This window comes from Talpa occidentalis, unplaced genomic scaffold (genome assembly GCF_014898055.3).
Source record: "Talpa occidentalis isolate TD23 unplaced genomic scaffold, MPIMG_talOcc4v2.1 talOcc4.7, whole genome shotgun sequence".
NCBI classification, from domain to species: domain Eukaryota; kingdom Metazoa; phylum Chordata; class Mammalia; order Eulipotyphla; family Talpidae; genus Talpa; species Talpa occidentalis.
Genome location: NW_023605083.1, coordinates 89,344,725 through 89,364,690, shown reverse-complemented (window position 1 = coordinate 89,364,690; position 19,966 = coordinate 89,344,725). Strand labels below are relative to the sequence as shown.

Sequence of the window (19,966 nt, the reverse complement as noted above, 5' to 3'; positions counted from 1 at the left end):
GCTCAAGGCAGCCTCACTTCCCAGGGGGCAGTGCAGGGCAGTGCCTGGTCTCCCAGAGGAGCTGGGCTTAAGTGCCCCTCGGCTCTACTTGCTGTGAACCTTGACCTTCACCCACCTTTGGGTGTCAGGAGCTCCATCTGTGAAGCGGGCCCATGAAGGCACCCTGAGCCTTACTGTGAGTTGTGTGACAATGGGCATGAGAAGGGCAGGACTGGCTTCACAAGGATGAGACCTCTGCAGGGGGCCACAGTTGGTTTAATATTCTGCTGTCTCATCTCTTGATATTCTTAATAATTCTTTTTTTAATGATTTATTTATTTATGCATACAAGAGCTGGGGTACAGGCTAGAGATGCTGAGGGTGAGAGGATTCACCAGAGACAGAGTGGGGAACAGAGCAGGCAGACTGACTGAAATACACTGCTGAGGGGAGCAGCAGAGGACACAGGAGAGGTCTGCTAAGCTATGTGGGTAGCTCCCTGGCTGGCCGGGGATCGAACTCATGCTGCAGAGGTTGCGGATTGCTTCATAGTGCGGTGCTTAACCCCTTGGGCCACCAGGAAGGCCTGATATTCTTAATAATTCTTAAACAAGGGACCCATATTTTCATTTTGCATTGGGCCCCATAAATTATATAGCTGGTCCTGGAAAGGGTTTTAAACATCAAAATGCACTGTAAACATGTACGCTGGGTTATTTCTGATAATAATAGCAATGCAAATATCCACATTCTGTAAGGGATGTCTATAGGGGCTTTTCTGCAAGTTAGCAATGTCCAGGAACCAGAGGAAGTGTCTCTCATCCATTTCCCCCAAGGGCTTCCTAGCTCCCAACCTTCCTCCCAAGAGACTGTCCTAATTCTGACACCTGCTTTGACCAGCTGTCTGAACTTTAATCAAGTCCTCTCTCCTGTGAACCTACAAAAAGTGGAATTCCGATTGGTCCCTAGATTAATCTTTTCCATGCCCACCCTGCTAGCCTTGCACCTGTTGAAAACCAGCTCCTCTGAGCCTTGCCAATCAGCTCTGCCCCTAGTGGGAGTCGAAGGCATAAAACTCCCTTTCAGGAAGACAGGGTTAGAGGCACGCCACCGCCACCACCTGCTCCTGCAGCCTCTGCTGGTCCTCAGTCTCCTGGAGCATCTTAGCAGCCAGTCCTGGGTGAGGACAGGGCCAACATGAGCAGCTGGCTGGGCAGGAGTGACTCTGTGTCTTGGGGGCTGCTGAGGAGCTGGAGCGGGGTGTGGAGGGAAAATCCTTAGGGTTGGATGTAGCCCTATATAAGAAGGATCCTGTGGATAGCAGTGTGCATACCTGTGCGTCTGTATTAGAGCCTGTCTGCCTGTGTGTGTGCGCGCGCACCTGAGTCAACAGACAGAGTGACTCTATAGGCAAGTGTGTCTGTCTGTACTGGATTCTAGTGTGCGGCACATCTTCTGTGGGTGACTAAATCAAGGTGTGTGTCTGTCACCCTGTATAGGTGTGGGGCAGTGTAGTTGCTGGTGGTGGAGTCCTGAGTATGGAGGCATGGGAAATGGTGTCAGTGTATTTGTCCATGGAGTAGTGAGTCCATGTATGACTGTCTCAGTGTGTGTGTGTGTGTGTGTGTGTGTGTGTGTGTGTGTGTGTGTGTGTACGCGCACGCGCACACACGCACAAGGACCTAAGTGTCACTGCCTACTTTGCATGGGACAGTGATCCAGTGTATCTGACGGTGTTGTGCTGCAAATTGTGTGGCCCCGTGTGTGCATGCCACAGTGTCCCAGGTTGTTTCTGAGTGGAACAGAGCCATGGGTGAGGGGGAGAGAGTATGGGTGTCAGCGTGTTTGTGAAGCAGTGGTTCCAAGTGTTGATGTCAGAGTGTGTGCTCCTGTCCCTGTGTGTCTGTGCCTGATGTGGCAGTGCCCAGTGTGTTTGTGTATATGCCTGTCAGTGGTGAGTGCCAATGCCTTTGCCTAGAATGTGCATTGGGGTGAGGCTGGGTTTGTGTGTGTGTGAGAGTGTGTGCGTGTGTGTATGTGTGTAGAGTGGGTGTCGGCATGTCTGCTCGGCAGTGGCGCGTGCGGCAGGGCCCGGCGCGCTTATCTCCTGCGCCAGGACTGGGTGTGGGCCCCTGTCCTCCAGCCGCGACCCCTCCCGGGGCTGCGGGCAGGAGCAGGGCGGCGCGCACCGGCGCCGCTAGGACCCGGCGGCGGCCGGCCGCTGTCCCCGGGCCGCGCCAGTGAGCATGTGCAGAGCTGGGTGCCCGCTCGCCCGCCGCCCGCCCGCCGCCCGCTCGGCGCCCGCCGCCCGGCTCCGCGTTCGCTCGCTCCGCCGCCGTGGCTCAGCCCGGACGTCCGCGGCCCCAGGGAGCCAGGCGGCTGCGCCGGGTGCCCGGGGCGCGTCGGGACGCTGGCCGCGGGTCACCCGGGGGCGTGCGGGCGCGGAGGGCGCCTGGCTCCGGGCACTGCGGGGCTGCGGGCTCTGCGCCCCGGGGAGCGCGCGCGTGGCTGCTGGTGCGGGCGCCCCAGCCGGCCGCGATCGCCGGTGAGTCCTGTCTCCGGGTCCCCTAGGCAGGACCCCCGCGCGGGCGCGCGCAGGATTTCCCTCGCCGCGGGCGAACAAGTTTGTGTAGATGCGGCCAGGTGCGCGGTGGGGCTGCACTTACTCCGGCTGCGGGGAGGGCTTACGGGGGGCGCTTTTCGTGGGACTGGGGCGGATTTGCCGCGGAAGGGGAGCGCGAGCGTGTGCGCGTGGAGGGGAGCGCTTCAAAATGATCGGGATGGCGCGGGGGTGCGGAAGGCAGTTTCGGAAGCCGCGTCCCCTTTCTAGAATCCGAGGAGACCGTCCTTTTCCCGGGAGGGAGCCGCGGTGGCGACCCGGGGGAGAGGGCGAGGAAAGGATTTTGGGGTGCGCACTGCCTCTCTTAGGAGGAGACGTTTACCCAGAAGCAGCTCCCTCTCGTTCCGCTACCAAGCCAGGCTTCCGGTCAGCGAAGGGTTTTCTCGGTCTCTGAGTGAACTTGAACAGAGGCAAAAACGAAATGTATTTATTTTTCCGGAAAATTACCCCAAATCGAGCTTTGCATTTTCTAGATGTGGACGTGGATGGAGACTCAGGACTGGAGGCTGCTAATTGCGTTTTTCTTTTATACTGAGAAGCCTTGGGGGCTCCCTGCCTCTGGGTAGCCTCTCTCTTTGCCTTGTTTTTTTTTTTTTTTTGTTTGTTTGTTTGTTTGTTTTTTGGGTTTTGTTTTTCCTCTCCCCCTGAGCCTCAGCACCTGCTAGATGTTAACTTGCTCAAGGGGAGGCAGGGCTGGAGAGGGGGACCTCTGTCCTTCTGTTGAGTAGGGGGAACGCGGTGTACCCTGGGATCCAGCTGCTGCCCACATTCGCTGGTGACCGGCTGCTCCCAAGATGGACAGACTTGGGATGGCACTGTACTTTTCCTATATTAGATGCCTTCATCCTCTTGTCACGGGAACAGCGTAATGTCTTTTATTGGAGCGCTGGGTTGTCCCAAGTTGGGAAACCACGGCTGGGATCAGGAGATGGAGGACTTTTCTTTTCAAACCTCTGAATTGCGAGGTGACCAAGCTAGATGTGAGAGGACTGGTGGGGAGTGAAGTGCTTAGCGCAGGGGAAAGCTGGTTTCCCCACCCTGTCTGCAGCAGCCCCTACCTGATGGCTACAAATTCTGGAGGGCGGCAAGGGGGGCCCTCTTCCCCAATCCCAAACATTAGCTTGGCCCTCACACATGGCTTGTAAAAGGTGCCCCCTGGGTCCCCGGAGCTCTGCAGAGGAGCAGCTGTGTTGGTCTGTGAGCAGGTGTGTTGTTCTACAAAGGAAGCTTGGCCAGCAGTGGGACTGGTGGGCAGAGCCTGGCAGCTCATCTTTCCCAGGAGACGCCCTCTGGCCCCCACCTGTGGCTACATCCCCCTGGCCTCACATCAGCACCATTTCCACAGCTCCTCTGGAAGAATGCCTCTTTTTAGAGGCTGTTAGAGCCCTGTGGGGTGCTGTCCTCTGACCTGCAGCGTATCTAGCTGAAAATAAAGAAAACCTGAATTAGGCAGAAGACCAGACTCCTGTCCCTTCCTTCCTGTCAGCCTAACCAGGCAGAAGTAGATTGTGTCCACTAGTTGGTCCACAGCTGAAGCCTGAGTCTCCTGCCAGGTCACTGCAGACTGAGCACTGGGGAGTGAGTCCAAACTGGTTCATGTAGAGTCAGCCTGAAGAGGCAGCAGAGAGCCTCAGGGCCCCATAGAATAGAATCTGAGCAGAGCCTCTTGGGAAGGGATGTTTCTTTTTGTAGATACTCCCAGCTTGCATTCCCATTTGGCCCAGACCCAGTTCAGCCTTGATAAGATCAGCTCTCCCTACTCTCCTTCTGGGCTGTGCTGAGGTCAAGGCCAAGGACTTTGGGGTGGCTTAGTGTCTAGACTTTTTTCTTCTGTAAGGTGATCACACCCACCAGCAGGGCAAGGCTGGGCTGGAAACAGGCCCTGTTCCTGTGGGGCGTGAGTGCGTGAACATGGCCTTTAACTTCCTTCTCCCCAGGCCTCACGGGCCTGTTTCCACACTGCTTCTTCTAATCTCTCCTCACTGTGGCTTTAATAATCGCCATGTTGACATTTCATCTACAAAATTATCGGAAATATGCAGCTTTTGGAGAATGTGGTTAGGGAGGAACTCTGCCTCCCAGTATAGATGTGAGAAATAGATGGAAGAATAGGCTGGATTAATTTTGTAAGCTATAAAATGCAGTGCCTATGGGTATTTGTGACAGCCTCTCCCCGCCACCTTGCTTCTCTTTCTGCTGCTGGAAACCCTTGAGGATGTGAGCCCTTTCTGGTGGCTTGGCATGAGCGAGCCAGGAGGATTCTGAAACAGGAATACCTAAGGGGTCTTGCGCCCCCACCCATGGCATGAAACCCCCACCCCAGTGACTGCAGGCACAGCGTGCAGAGAGCCAGACTTGCCCAGATTTATTCAAATCACTCAGAGGGATTTGGACAACCCTCAAGGATCTACCACTGAGTAGCAGAAACATGTGAACAAATGAACAAAATAAGGTTCTATATAAAAGAGGTGGCCAGAGGATGCCCGCGAGAGTCATGACTGGCCGCTTAAAGAGTAGGTTGGACTCCAGATGAACAGTCAAGAGGGAAACACCAGGCCCTGGGATGGTGTCCTCTCTTTCTTTGCAGCCCAGCATCTAGCTGGGTGCCTGGAACAACCTCTACCCAAGGTGCTGAAAATGAAGGCCATGTGATCTGATAGCTGACATCACAAACTTGGAATCAGAAAGCTGGAGTTTGGTCTAACAATAGCTGTCTTCCTTCAAATTAATAGTCCCTCCCCTGAAACACATTCTGCATCTGTATAATGGGATGGTAATGATCTTGCCCCCATTAGTTTATGGGAAAACCACTCATTCGTTTGTTCATCTGCTCATTCATTCAGCACACATGATAGTGTGTGGTACATAAAAATTTATTCTTATTTATCTGAATTTCAGCAGTGGATTTGATGGATTTCCCCACCCCACTCATTTGCATTGAATGAAGTTTTGACTTTGTTATTATATTTTATAGCATTTTAGCCATGTTTCTAATTTGGAAATTTTTCTCTGAAGTTCTGAAGTTCAAAGGTAGGGACCCTACCTAATTTCTATTTTCCAGACCTTGTCCCACCCAGGGGCCCAGTGTTTAGTGGGACCTTTGCTCTCTTTCAGACTCTTGTGATATGGGTTTCTGATATGAGGGCATCATGGCATTGGAGGGTGACCAGTGAGCACAGCTTTCCTGGGGGGCAGGGTAGCAGGGAGCCCTGACTCATCAGGATCACCCAGACACAAGTCACAGTGCAGCTAACCTCCTCGCCTAGTGCTACAGAGCCACTCTGCTCCCGGCACTGGGAGGACTTCATGGAAGAGGTGGCTTAAGCTGAGCCTTGATGGCCTCCAAGCATTTCATGCCTGTGCCACAAGATGGGGCACAGGCATCCCTGCAAATGGTGGAAAAGCATGTGTGGGGACATGAAGCATCTGATGCTGGCCTGGGAACACTCCCTTTGAGACTTAGCATTCTAGAAGGAATAGTGAAAGGAAGGTGTGGGGAGATGTACTAACAAGGGCTTTTGAAAGCTAGTCTGAGGCACTTGAACTTGGCTACTGAGTTCTGGAGAGCCATTGCAGGCTGCAACATCATTCATTCTTGGTGGCAGTGAGATCCCTCTCTAAACATGCTGGGAGGGAGGGGATAGGTTCCAGAGGACAGGTGACAGGTGCTGAGCCTGATGGGGGAGAGGCGGGGGTTGGAGGGGCAGGAAAAGACAGGGAAGGGATATTCAGAATTAGATCCCTTGCCGCTTCATCATTGAGGTCCCAGGCCGAGAACCACCAGCTGCCAGTCACTGAGACTGGAGCTCTACGCTGCTGGCATCAAGAGTGCCCATTCTAGTCTGAGAGCCACCTGCTGGGCCCCTGTTCCTTTGTTTTCAGGGTTCTTACCCCACTGAGAATGCACAGCTTTGAATCCCAAAAGAGTCACAGCTCTGGCTGTGATGACCAAGTAGCTGAGATGCTTCGGGGGTGTTTGCAGTCATTTCCGCCTTATCTGTCATTGCCTGTCCTCTCTAAACTGGGTGGGGCTGGTGGGGAAGCAGAACCAGATGACTGAATCCCAGTGGCCACTGGTCAGGCCTGGGCCACTTTGAACTCTTTCTCCAACCCTAAGGCCCCAAGGACATCCTCTCCCCTCCCCTCTCCTGCTGCTGCCACACTCACATGCTCAGTCCCTTGGCCCCCCAGCCTAGCTGAGAGGTAAGTGCCATCTGTCCAGCCCTCCCCCTGTTCAGGATCAGCAGCTGCTGCCTGGGGGGCCAGATGGCAACAGAGTCACAGACTGAGGCTCAGGTTTTCTGAGTTCCCACCTGTGCTGGGCTCCTGATTCCTCCCTGAGGCCCTAGTAGCCCCTCTGTCCTCCTTTTCCTCTCCTTCCTGGGAGGGAGCTCAGGGTTTCCCTCTCCAAACACTCCTCTGTTCTGGAGTGATGCTTTGGCCTCTAGAAGGCTGCTGGGCATGGACACCTTTGGCGGGTGTTCACCTTTGTCCAGCTTGAGGCTCCATGCTCAGCCCTGGCAGCCCTCATGACAAAATCCAAACCTCAGGAAGGATGGAGCCCTCATCATCCCCCTGCTCCCCACAAGCACTTTGCATTGTCCAAAATGGGAGGTGCCATGTGGGCATCAAGTCTTGGGGAAAGTGACCCGTATTTACCAAGGAGGTAAGGGCCCCCAGGAGGCCAGAACTTACCCCATGGCAGTGAGGGGAACTCTGGCTCCTGGGCACTCCTGTGCAGCAACATTCTGGGAGCTCCCGCCCGGCATGTTTCAGGTAGGTGCTGACACAGGCGCACCAAGCTCCTCTCAAGGATAAGTCTTGCCCTCCATGGAACTGGCACTAGTACGGGAAGAGAGGTACAGGCAGCTTTGTGGGCCCCAGGGGAGCTCTGGAGCGGCGGGCCTGGGTCTGCATGCTGACCCTAGTTTTCTGACCAGCCGAGCCTCAGAGACCTTGCTCCTCTGGGATGGGGTGGAGTAAATGAGATGGTACTGGTAAAGCACACAACCCAACCTAGCCCATTAATGCAGCAAGTACTTAATGAACGGGGCCATTGCAAATTAAAGCAGTTGTTAGCAGCCATTTCAGCATCCATCAGCTTCAAACTAGAAAGGAGGTGAGGCCCTCCCTAGAGAGTGGGGGCTAAGAGAAGGTGAGGGAGCCGCTTGAGAGACTTCCCCTTTGGCACAGCTGCTACAGGCCTCTCCTCTAACATTTCCTTGTTTGCCTCTTTTGCATCCATGACCAGTGCTTGCCACAGTCTGCAGGTAACAGAGGTTTAAGTCTCTGATTCATTCCCACAGCAATGCTGATTGCTTCCCATTTAACAGGCGAGGACCCTGAGACTTTGCCCCTGTGCAGTGTTTTGCCCAAGGTGGACTTGCTATATTGAAGGGCCTCCTGACTGAGGCTGCCGGTGGGGACAGCTGAAGGAATGCCAGGCCCTGTGCAAACAGGCAATGGCTCGATGTCCCCCAGGTGATGGCCAGTTCTGTCCAACTGACCTCATGGTTTGACTGTGAGATCAGCCCACCTCTCAGCCTCTGTCAGATTCAGTCACACAAACATTTACTGTCACTGCCCCATGGACTGCACCTGGGATCTGGAGGTACGGCTGTAAGTCAGGTACAATCTGTGCCCAGGAGTGGCTGCCAGCCTCGAGAGGTGAGCATGGTAGAAAGCTGGGGGACAATTGACAAAATATATGCACAATTTGGCCAGCAGGCCCCTCCATCCCCACCCATCATCCAGCCTATGACAGGTGTTCTGGGCTGGGAATCAGCTTTGCGATGTTAAATGTTTGGCGTGGCAGCCTGTCTTACAGGAGGCCTGGGTCCTGGCAGTCTGGCCTGGAGGTAAGGGCTGTCACCTGCTTCCACACCCAGTGCTCACCTCCTGGGACCTGGGGAGGCCCCTTGGTAGGAGGTGCTCCAGAGAAGAGTTTGGAGGTCTTGGGGAACCGGGGTGTGAGAAACCAAATCCTGGTTGCTTAGCCCTGATGATCCCCACCCCCCTGCATCCCATCCATCCCTACTTGCAACTTTTTTCCAAGTCCCATGTATAAAATGTGTGGGATTCACACACATCTTGCCTTCAAAATTCTTCAATCCATTGCTCACCTTTCTGCTCTGTCTCATCAGAACCTATCTCTCCATAGCAGAAGTCCTTCCTGCTCCCCTTTAATTTTAGTAGTAGAGGATTTTTCACAGATAGAATCCCAATTGTGAAAACAGAAGCCCTTTGTGGGCAGATCTGGAATCATTCCCCTTCACATAAGTACAACTCAGAAAGGGTAGCATCTAAGCTTCAGGAGACCTTGTCAATTTCCATGTGTCTAAAAGACCTCAACTTGGTTAAACTACATCCTTGTGCTCATGCATTGCTCTACTTCCAAGTTTTGGGCTAAGCTCCCACAAGTCTGGATAAATAGAACTTGAGATTTCATTGCCCTAAGACCCATAGGAGAAGGTTTCTGATGCCAGGATTCACCCATCAATTTGCCCTCTTATTCATAGAATACATTCAGAAGCAAAGATGGCTGAGCATACACCCAGAGGTGTCGGGCTGGGGGCTGCAACTAGGAAAATTAATAGGGTATGATTGCTAAGTCAGTCACAGTCCTGTGAGGATGATTGATAAGTAGATGAACAAATCATCCTTGCACCAAGTACTGGGACAAGGGTCAACATGGGCTGTGGGAAGTCAGAGGACTCTATATCAGTGTGTGTGGGTGGTAGTCAGGGAAAGCTTCTTGGAGGAGGTAACACCTGGGCTGAGCCTTGCAGATAGGCAGGGATTCACCAGACAGAGGAAGGAAAAGATGTAAAAGGCTGTGGGGCAAAGGCACCAAAGCAGATAGATGCGTGCGTGTGTGCTGGGGAAGCCTGGCAAGACTGAGGTTGGATGGGCTGGATCTTGAAGGGGCCTAGCATGTCGTGCTAAGGAGCTTGGAGCTTATCCCAAAAGCCACGGGGTGCTATTGAAAGGGGTTTTAAGCAGGAGAGCGCCATGATCAGATTTGCGTGTTAGGGAGATCACCCTGGCAGCCTCGTAGAGGATGGATTGGAGGGGCCAAAGCTGGAAGCAGGGAGATCAGTCAGGATTTCTTAGGATTTTCACTGTGGTTTTTCAAATCTGGCGATGCTGGCTGGGGTGGGCTTGGCACGCACCAGCTTAGAGCGAAGATAAAAGCTCTGGAGACTCATCTGAAATAGCTTCCCGACTCAGTTTAATTCCACCTTCCGTTGCTGATTAACCAGCCTGCCATCCCCACCCCAGGCTCAAGCACTTGCCGACCCATATTCCCAGAACCTTGACCTCCCCGGTAACCTCAGAACCTGGCAGCCCTTAGTCTTGAATCAGAGGGTCAGGCTGGTCTGGGCCCCTTTGGATCTCTGTCCCTAGAGTGCCATGCCACCAGAGCCCAAACATTGTCTTTCCTCTCACACCCGGCCAGCCGGCTGGCCCTGTGCACAGAGCAGCCATTGAGGGGCTGTGCAGCCTGGCGGGGGTCCCAGGGCACATTAGTTATGGGCAGTGGCTTAGTCACGCTTCTAGGAGCCTTTCTTCCTGGGACAAGCCTGTCCTTGTGCTAAGGGCAGTACTCACACAGCAGCCCTGCGCCCGGCAGCTGCAGAAACCTCTGCCAATCCTTCACAATACACTTCAGAGGCACCGCCAATGAGAACCAAGCCCAGCAGGAGAGATGAGTCCTGGGAGTGGGGGAGCAGGACTGAGGGAACAGAGAGCCCTCCTGCCTGCCCACGCCAGGTGCATGGCCTCTGTGCAGGTACGTGGCTCTGGTGCTCGCCTGCTCCCTGAGGCCCTGTCCGCCAGCCCGACCCTCTCCAGGACCCTCTCCTGTGTTAGAGCCCACCAATCTCAACTGAAGCAATTTCTAAAACATAGCTAGCAGGTTGTGTGCATGTATTAAGCACCTGCTGTATACTCATGCCCTGAGCTGGAAGCACTCAATTATGCTGTGTTCTCCTTATAGGCTGGCCCATGTAGTAGTTTCAAACCTCAGCTCCTCTGTTAGCTGTGTGACCTGGGATCGTGCCATTGCCTCCTTGTGCCATGGTTTGCTCATCTGTAAAATGGGGATGTTACAGCGTCTCCCTCACTGGATTGGTGTGAGGATTAGATGAAAGATTGCTTAGAACATTTAGCCCATACCTATTGCTGCCATTTTGGGCATTTTATAGATGAAGCATCTGAGGCCCATGCCAGGTTAAGTGACTCAATGGATGTCACGCAACTAGTGACAGAGCTGGGATTTGAACCCAGTTTTCTGTCAAGTGGTCCTGAACACAGCTGCCCCTTTGATACAGAGTCCAGGAGAGTGGGGCTCTTGACCCTGGAGTGGCGGGTGTGGCAGCCCCTCCTCTTGCATCTAAGTGTTCTTTCTCTGCTCTGCAGATTTCTGATCCAGAAGATGAGGGTCAGTATTGTTCAGGAATGGTGAAGTGTGTGCCACCAGGACAGAAGCTACAGCCACGTGAGTGATCAGTGATGGTGCCAGTCGAGCACCTGTCGGGGCAGGAACAGTAACCCCAGGAGAGCTCGGGCCAGAGCGGGAGCCAGGATGCGGAGATGATGCCTCTGGAGGCCCTGGCCTCCTTCCCACCTGGGTGCTAGGAGCCGTCCCCGGGCTCCAGCCAGGAGCCCTGCTGCCCAGGGGCATGGCCAAACCTTTCTTCCGACTCCAGAAGTTTCTCCGCAGAACACAGTTCCTACTCTTCTTCCTCACGGCCGCCTACTTGATGACAGGCAGCCTGCTGCTGCTGCAGCGGGCCCGAGTGGCCCTCCCGCAGGGCCCACGGGCGCCCGGCCCCCTGCAGGCCTTACCTGTGGCCGCCATGGCGCTGGGGGTGGGCCTTCTGGACAGCAGAGCCCTGCACAACCCCCATGTTAGCCCAGAGCTCCTGCTTGGCGTGGACATGCTGCGGAGCCCCCTGACCCGGACCCGGTCTGGACCCCGCTGGCTCCGGAGCCGCAACTCGGAGCTGCGTCAGCTGCGGCGCCACTGGTTCCACCACTTCACCGGTGATCCCCAGGGACCGCCCGCCCTGGGCCCAGAGGCCCCCAGGACAGCCGCCAGCAGCCGAGGTAGGTGTTCAGCATGTTTGACAGCTGCTCCCAGGAGCCCGACTCGCAGCCTTGGGATTGGTGTCCCCTTTCTCTGGTCCTCCCCATCACCTGAGAAGTGGGCTCTGCAGACCCAGGGCGTCCCTGCGTGTCCCTCCTCTGGCACGTCCCTCCCGCTCTGCAGGAGACTGGCAAGGGCTGGGATGTAAAGTCCTTTGGAATTTTGCTCACTCAACAGCTGGAACCCGACGGGGCTCAAGCCGAGGTGTGTGAGCAGCTCTCCTGGAGCTTCGGCTTTGGGTTCACAAAGGGTTCTCACCTGGAATCTTAGCTCAGGACACAGCAAGCCACAAACTTACTGGGTGACCTAGGACTTGTCACTTTACCTCTCTCGGTCACTCTGAAAGGGAGATAGAAATACCAACCCGGGGTAGCAGTGAAGATTAAATGTGATGATGTAGAGCAAGGCTTCTAGAAGTGGGGTCCCAACCTGCAGCATCAGCACCACATGGGGCCAGTCATAGATGCAGAGCCTCAGGTTCTTTCAGACTGGAACCAGATCCTGAACTTTGGGGCAGGGGCCAGCAATCTGCTAGCAACAGTCTCCCCAGGTGACCCTGAATCATGTGTGAGCTGAGAATCCCCAAACTAGAGGGCCCAGTGTATTATTTAGTGCCCAGTAACTGGTAGCTATTACTATTACACAAGAATAGCTAACTCATACAGTTTACTATGCACACTGTGAATGTACTGTTCACAATACTATTATTATTGTAGCCTAGTTTTACAGGTGAAGAAATTGAGGCATGGAGAAATTAAATTCCCCAGGCCATTTCTTGTTTTTGCTTCTTTGGAAGCAAACCCTGAAATCAAGGCTGAAAAGAAGATACCAGGAACACTGGTAGGGAGTGGGAGCCTGAGAAGGAAAGAGAAGGCAGCCAATAAAGGGAGCTGGATTCAGAGTAAGGGTAGAACACACATCTTGGGGTTCATGTTGCACAAAGCAAGGCCCTGGGGGCATGATGGGGTACTGACCAGAGCTGCCATAGCCACATTGCTGGGTCTGGGCTTTCTACTGGGTCTTACAGATCTGTGCAGGGCCCAGTACTGAGCCTGAGCAGACGAGCCCCCAGAGTGCCGTGCTGTTGTGAGGTGGTGGGTGAGCTCAGTCACTGTCTCAGCATCCCTGTTACCATCTTGTCTGGTCCTGTACCTTAACTCACAGTGAAACTGCTCTTTTGCTGTCAGAAGTGTGGTTGGTACACTCGGTGGCAGGATATGGACAGAGAAGAAGTAAGAGCTTCTGCAGGCTTGGGTCAAAGAGGGATAGGAGTGTCAGGCCTAGGAAGACGAGAAGGTTCCAGGCAGAGAAAGGAGCCCAAGCTGCCCCTGCCACAAAAGGCCTGGTAAAATGGGCTGGAAGACTGTCCACTTTTGTCTCCATGAAATCAAGGTTCACACCCTTGCTGTGGGGTTCCTCAGCAAGGCTTCTGCGTCAGAAGTAGGAGGGAAATGAGGAGCTGATTCTGCTGCTCAGTTCACATGGGTATGATTTCTGTAAACTCTCCAACACAGCCACAAAGTGGTTTTCTTTTAAAGATTTATTTTTATTTATTTATGCATACAAGAACCTGGGTGTAGGCCAAAGGTGCAGGCGGGGAGGATGAGAGGACTCACAGAGACAGAGTGCGGAGCCGAACAGGCGGATCTACTGAAATACACTGCTGAGGGGAGCAGCAGGTGAGACAGGAGAGGTCTGCTACACCATGTGGGTAGCTCCCTTGCCTGGGGATCGAACTCCTGCCGTAGGGGCTGATAGGGCCACTTGATAGCTTGATAGGGCTGAGACTTTAACCCCTGTGCCACCAGGGAGGCCCCACAAGGTGGTTTTCTGTGCAGATTATGTTGGTGCAACTCCAGTAGACTGAAGTATAAATGACTGACAAAAGTCAGCATGGATTTCTTGAGAGGAATCCACAGAAAGAGCACAAGTGTGAGAAACACACCCGGGTTCCCATCTTAGTAGCTCTAGAAGTTGGCTCTTGTGATCTTGCACAAGTTAGTTGTGATTCCTTCCTTTATTTCTCTCTCTGTGTGTGGAATCGAGGATCTATGTGTCAGTCACGTGTGTATAAGGAACTCAGTCTGGGGGCAGGACCAATACACCCCTGATGTTCATTACTCAGTAAGACAGGCTTGGCGCAATCTCTTGCTCCAGGCTTTGGGTCCTTAGACACCAGCACCTCGTTCTCTGGAACCCGACTTCGGGACAAGGCTCGATGTAATACCCGTGAGTAATGTGCAGGAGACCCAGTGGCTCCCAGCATTTCACTTTAAGTCCTCTCTGGTGACTGCAAGAAATGGTGGAGAGCATACCGCTGAGAGCTGAAAACTCTAGTAAGATGTGAGCGGGAAACACGTCAACCATCGTGCTCCAGCATGGGTATCAGTTGTTTAAAACGTTGGCGAGGCAACTGCCCTGAGTCCTCTACACTCTGGCTGCCCTCCATCGTGGACCCGCCCAAACTCCACATCACCCAGCAAGTGAAGAGTTAATGCCCTGCACAGCCAGAGCTTCAGGATCCAGTGTTGAATGGTGGCATCCTGGGTGTCCCCATGCATTATTCACTGTTTTGAATCTCCCCAAGTATTTAAGGAAAATCTTCCAGTCTGGGACGAGCTCTGGTGTCACACGGCTGGAGTTCCTCAGAGGACAGAGGGAAGCGGGACACTGGCCTGAGAATCCATGAGTCCCCTCACCTCTGGGGCTCCTGGGCCCTTTCCATCCAGGTGGGCCTCACTGGAGGAGAGTAGCTGGCAGGCCAACCCCTGGGACAGCTGCTAGGGCTGCAGACAAAGAGGGTGTCTCTTTGCGGGCCCGGGCAGCCCGCCATCCTCCTGAAAGGGGATCCTGCAACCGTGGAAACTGCAGGAGGCTCCATCAATCACCGAGCATTTCATTATACCTTGGACAACATCCATAATGGAATAAAATGTCAGTAAGTTTACTAGGGGAAAAATAGTAACTTCTCCATAGCCAGTTTGTTTTTTATTGATAGTAATTTCCAAAGACATTCCAATATCTCCAAAGCCATCGCTAATAGCCTCACGGCATGTCCATTTTGATGTGCAAATGAACAGATGCGAGTCACAGACAATAATGCATGGCCTCCATTTCAGCTGAAAGTAATAAATCCGCCTCAGAAAGCATCCCAGTGTCTCCCTCGGAAGTCCTTTCTTTTCTGCACATTCTCGCCTCTGTCAGGGAGTTAGAAAAGCCATTCGTTATCTAGGGGATAAAGGGCTCACCTCCTTCTTGCAAGCGGAGGGGGCGCCATCTGCATCTCCGGCCCTGGCTACACCAACTGAGTGGGGGCCAGCCAGGCCTGTGCTTCCCTTCGGCTGGTCAGTTCCATCAAGCGGCCTGCTGGTAACTGGCCACTCCTTGTTTTCCAAAGACCCAGAGGCTGACTGTTAGAGACCTTTCCCTTCTCTCTTTTATTAATGTGTTAATTATCCAGCTAATATTTACTGATCCATCGTCACACGAGGTCCCAGGTTAGCTGTGGCATCAGAATAATAATAGCTGTTACTTACAGAGACATCTATCATGTGCCAAGCATTGTCCTGCATGGAGGCACATCTGTTGTTTCCCTTCATTCCATCTTCCAGCGGCCTTGTGATGTAAGTGCTGCCATCGCTATTTTAATGATGAAGAATTTGTGTCTCGGGCGAGTATGGTAATCTAAATATGTTTATTAGTAATAATGATGCATTAACCATAAAAGCTGTCACCACTGAACACTCAACTATTGACTTGCATAGGACACTTTATACCTGTGAGCTCCTAGAATTCTCCCCAGGACAGCCCTCTGAATTTCACCTTGCAGATGGGGAAGTTGAGGCTTGGGGAGGTGAGGCTGCATCCGCAGGTCCCACGACCACGTGGTAGTGGAGCCTGGACTTGAATCTAAGTCAGCTGCTTCCCGAAGGCTGCTCCCTAGACATGACACCTGCCGGTCTCAGCCTTCGAGGGTCCTGAGCCAGGCAATTTTAGAGCCTTGCGGTTAATTTCCCATCAACACTGATAAATGTTTAACAATCCCTGAGCTTGTGTTTTAGATGTTTAATTGAAAACTGTAATAGAATTTCTTCTTTGTTGAGCAACACATCAGAAAATTCTCAAATATTAGTTTTCATTTACTAAGTAGGCAGACGGAGAACAATTTATTCTCGCGGACCTGGGGAAGCCTTGCAGCAGCGCTCCAGCCGGTGTCCGCAGCCCTAAGCCTTCCACTCAGAGAGAAGGAAGCTCGCAGCCCGGCGGTCCGGGCAGGGGTCCTCAGTAGAGGGGGTGGCACGTGCCCACCGATGGACAACAGGGTCCAGTCAGGGGTGTGCTGATGGGTACCCCCAACATGAAGGTGACCTTGAGCAGTTCGTTGCCTGGAAGGGGGAGACCTTTAGGCAGACATTCAACAAGGTGGCCCGCTGCAGCCCTGGTGTTCTCCAGCCTGAGAGCCCCAGGTCCTTTGACCCTACCTGGCCTGGCTCCCGCCATCTTGGTCTCCTCCCCCTGCTTTCCCTTCTTAAATGAGGGCCTTGAGAATGCACCCTGGTGTGGTCTGTGGGGCTGTACCCCTCCCAGCATCTGGGCTCTCTGCTCCCCCTCAGGACCCTTAGAAGACAGCAGTATGGGTTTAACAGCTGTCACCACCATTGCCAAGTAGGTGTTGATGTCGACATTGTGTGTGACCCCAGTGAGTCCCTGGGGGTCACAGCTTTGTGAAGGGGTGGCCCTGCCTTCAGAGGGCCTCAAGTTGTGTTGCAGAGACAGGGCACATAGCACACAGGCATAAAGGCTTTTAACAAGTTAATGACAAGGATTTGGCTGATGGCAAGTTTTCTAGATACAAAATCAAAAGAACCTAGAGAAAGGAGAGGTTGTAGGGGCTTGGTGTGGTCAGGGATATAAACTGTCAAGGACACATAGGAAGCAGAAGATGGATGTGAGGGAGGGAGCAGGGACAGGTCCAAATGTGGGTGGAGAAATCAGCATGGGCGGGGTGAGGCTGGTGGGCATTTATCCATTTCACACATGTGAAAACCAAGGAGCAGAATGTTGAAGTGATTTAGACAAGGGCAGACCTGGATGTTACTCCTCGCCCCAAGGCATGTGGGGCCTCAGACTGTTGAGAGGCCTTGGTGTATTCCTTCTCGGAGCCAACCTAAAGTCCAGAGGCAGGATGCCGCGGATGCGGTTTTTGGAGACGTGTGCAGCACTTTGTCCTGATGCCCCACCACAGTTATGGTGGGCGTGCATCATGGCTTGGGACCCTGTGATGCCATGTTTGCAAACTCACAATGCTATTCCCCCAAAATCTGGTGCACAAATATCTGGTGCACATGACATTTACTCCCCGTACATATTTGCTTTGTGCTTGCATTGTTCTTCAGACTCCTAGGTGCATCCCTGGGAGACACCGCCCTGCCTTGGAGTGGCAGGGCAAGGCTGTCACAGATGCCCACAGCCATGCTCATGGTTAGTCAGCACTGTTGCTGCTTCCTAGAGTCCTTGGGGTCCACTGCCAGGTATATGCCAGAGAGGTCCCAACAAGTGACAGCTCAGCAGTCCCTTGTCCTGTTGCCTCCCACACAGGACATTTGTGACACTCCAACAGATGCTGCTTACACACCCCTTACTCCCTTCTAGGATGGCAGATTTTTCCTTGAAATAGGTCTGTCTGTGTCCAGGATCATCTTTACATTGGCAGCAGTCAGTCTTTCCTTAACTAATTTCTTGCCTTGGGTCACAAGGAGGTGACAGTCAGGACATCTGTGGAGGCAGAGGCCTCTTCAAGCCTGGGAAGGGGTGTAATGGAAAGGAGAGGGGTGCAGGGGAGGCCATTCAGCCAACCAGACTTGGGGATTTGGGGGTGGTGGGAGAACATGTATTCGGGCAGTTGCCAGTCTACTGCCCTGCCAGTGCATCTGCCTGCGGGCCTCTACCTAAGAAAAGGGCAGAAAGGGAGCAGGTGAAGCATCCAGAAACGCTGCAGGGAAGGTTTGGCTGTAGCCTCTGCCCCAGGGCCCTCTGATAGGGGCCTTGACCTTTTCTCAGAGTGGGCCCACACTTAGAGTCCCTCCCTCTCTGTCCGTGCCTCTGAGTCTCCACTGTGCTTCCCGCCCTGCAGGCACCTACCTCGGATGCTTCAGTGACGATGGCCGGGAGAGGACTCTGAGGGCCACTGTTTTCTATGACCTGAGAAAGATGACCGTGTCCCACTGCCTGGATGCCTGTGCTGAGCGGTAAGTATGGGCCCCCGACTGCCAACTCCCCTGGAAATAAAGGCAAGAGGCAGTCCCAGGATGGATGGTGCTTGACGGCCAGTTGGCTGTAATCTTTACCCTGGATGGCACCTTCGGGGATAAAGCGCAGGACGACCTGAGACCGGTGGGGCTGGTTAAATTAGTTCATCGCTGAGGAAAAACTGTTTCCTAAGTGTAGCCAGATGACCCTTTAGTCTGACTTAGCCCTGACCCCCCCAAGCCAGCTATGTGTTGATGGCTGTGGCCCCTGCCTCTGCCCACAACTGACCTCAGCTTCAATCCTGACCCTCATCCTGGCCCAGAACCACCTGCCCTGCCTTGATCCAGACCTCAGGACTAGTAGGACCCCAGCCCTAACTCTGGGCCAAGGTGGGGACTCACCCCAGACCCCGCTCTCCCCGCAGGTCCTACCTCTATGCTGGCTTGGAGGCCGGTGCTGAGTGCTACTGCGGGAACCGACTCCCGGTGATGAGCGTCGGGCCACAGGAGTGTAACCAGGAGTGCAAAGGGGAGAAGGGCTCCTTGTGTGGGGGAGTGAGCCGGCTCTCTGTGTACCGCGTGGAGGAGCTGCAGCCGGGCTCCAGGCAGCGTGAGTGTGCCAGCCTCTCCAGGAGCTGTCTGTTCCCTGCTCCCCAACTGCCCTCTCCCCACGGCTTCTCGCCCAAACTGCATGGAAGAGAACCTGTGTCTTCTTTTCCTTGTCTCCTTCACTGGACAAGCTTGTGGCAGGGTTAGGGCCTGCCAGAGGTGCTTGAGTTCATGGCTGAGGCATCTCTTCCTGGTCTCCTGCAGGAGAAAAAAAACTGATCAGGAGGCCTGAGGCCTAGGCCTAGGTATGTCTGCGATGTGCTGCGTGACCTCAGGCACCTTGCTTCCCCTCTCTGGACTCCAGTCTATTTGGTAAAGTGCAGAGACAGACCTACATTTCCTGTAATGGGGCATACCAAATAATCAGAACATTTCCTGGCTATGAAACACCTAGAAATGCTTGGTAAAATGGAATAAGCGACGTTTTAAACGTATAGCTGAACTAGCAAGACAATAAGGAAGACCCGGCTCTCAGAACCACAGTGACAGCGTGGACAGATGCTGCACAGCTTCAGGTCTCCATGAAGGGAAGTTGCTGGTCCTGGTGACCACAGGCCTTAGGTTTCACTGTCCAAGTAGGACAGAAAAGGAGGCTTTGGGTCTTTCGGGGAATTGCATTGAAACCTCTACCTAAAGTGGCATTCAATTTCACTGCAGTATAAATCAATGACATTTTAGATTAAAAAAGAAAATACCACCTACCAGGTCAGGGAGATGAAAAGAAAGCTTGTCTGCTTTGACCTGAGTTTCAAGTGAAAAAAAAAAATCTCCCTAAGGATTTGTGACCTAAGAATTTATAATGGCAGGTTTGCATTTATATGAGTTCTGAGGTTCAAATTTACATGGCCTGCCTGGTCCTGAAAGCCCCAACATATAAGCTGGCTCTGGGCCATCTGGAGGTAATGGCAGAGGCAGATCAAGATCTCATGAGAGCTGTGCCATCAAGCCAAGTGTAAAAAGTTCCCATAAACAGGTTCTCCCTGAAGATGAGCTTGCAATTCAAAATTATAGAACTCAGGAGGAAATAAGCAACCATGGGGGAGAGTAAGCTGCTGCCTCAGAGAGCGAGATTGAGCCCCCAAGAATTTCAACCAAAAATACTATCAAATAGAGATGAGCACCAGGGGGGCCAACTACTTTCATTTGAAACTCAGGCTTATCCTCACTGCAAGATGATGAATCCTACATCTGCTAATCTGATTATTAAAAAGTCTTTTATAAAGTAATACAGTTGTGCACATTTGCACATGTTGGAGGCCACGCTTGCATGACTGGGGTGGGGGGGGGCAGGCAGGCTGAGAAGTCAGAGCCTGGGAGGCCCGCCCCTACCACTGGCAAAGGTAGGACAGTGCACTATGA

At 53.3% G+C, this 19,966-nt stretch overlaps 1 protein-coding gene across 4 annotated transcripts in view; it reads left to right on the top strand.

Moving 5' to 3' along the window:
* The first annotated feature begins 1,085 nt into the window (after nucleotides 1-1,085).
* Nucleotides 1,086-19,966, top strand: part of WSCD1 (WSC domain containing 1) — a 45,598-nt gene continuing 26,717 nt past the window's right edge. The window contains exons 1-4 of one of the 4 annotated variants that reach the window (XM_037495481.2): nucleotides 1,086-1,159; nucleotides 11,021-11,710; nucleotides 17,884-17,998; nucleotides 18,424-18,608. In XM_037495481.2, coding sequence (XP_037351378.1) covers nucleotides 11,284-11,710; nucleotides 17,884-17,998; nucleotides 18,424-18,608 — 727 coding nt within the window. In that variant the 5' untranslated portion in view covers nucleotides 1,086-1,159; nucleotides 11,021-11,283. Of the gene's footprint in view, nucleotides 1,160-2,484; nucleotides 2,525-2,572; nucleotides 2,623-2,772; nucleotides 10,392-11,020; nucleotides 11,711-17,883; nucleotides 17,999-18,423; nucleotides 18,609-19,966 lie in introns of those variants that run through there. The other 3 variants (XM_037495480.2, XM_037495482.2, XM_054688780.1) reach the window with 3 other exon arrangements.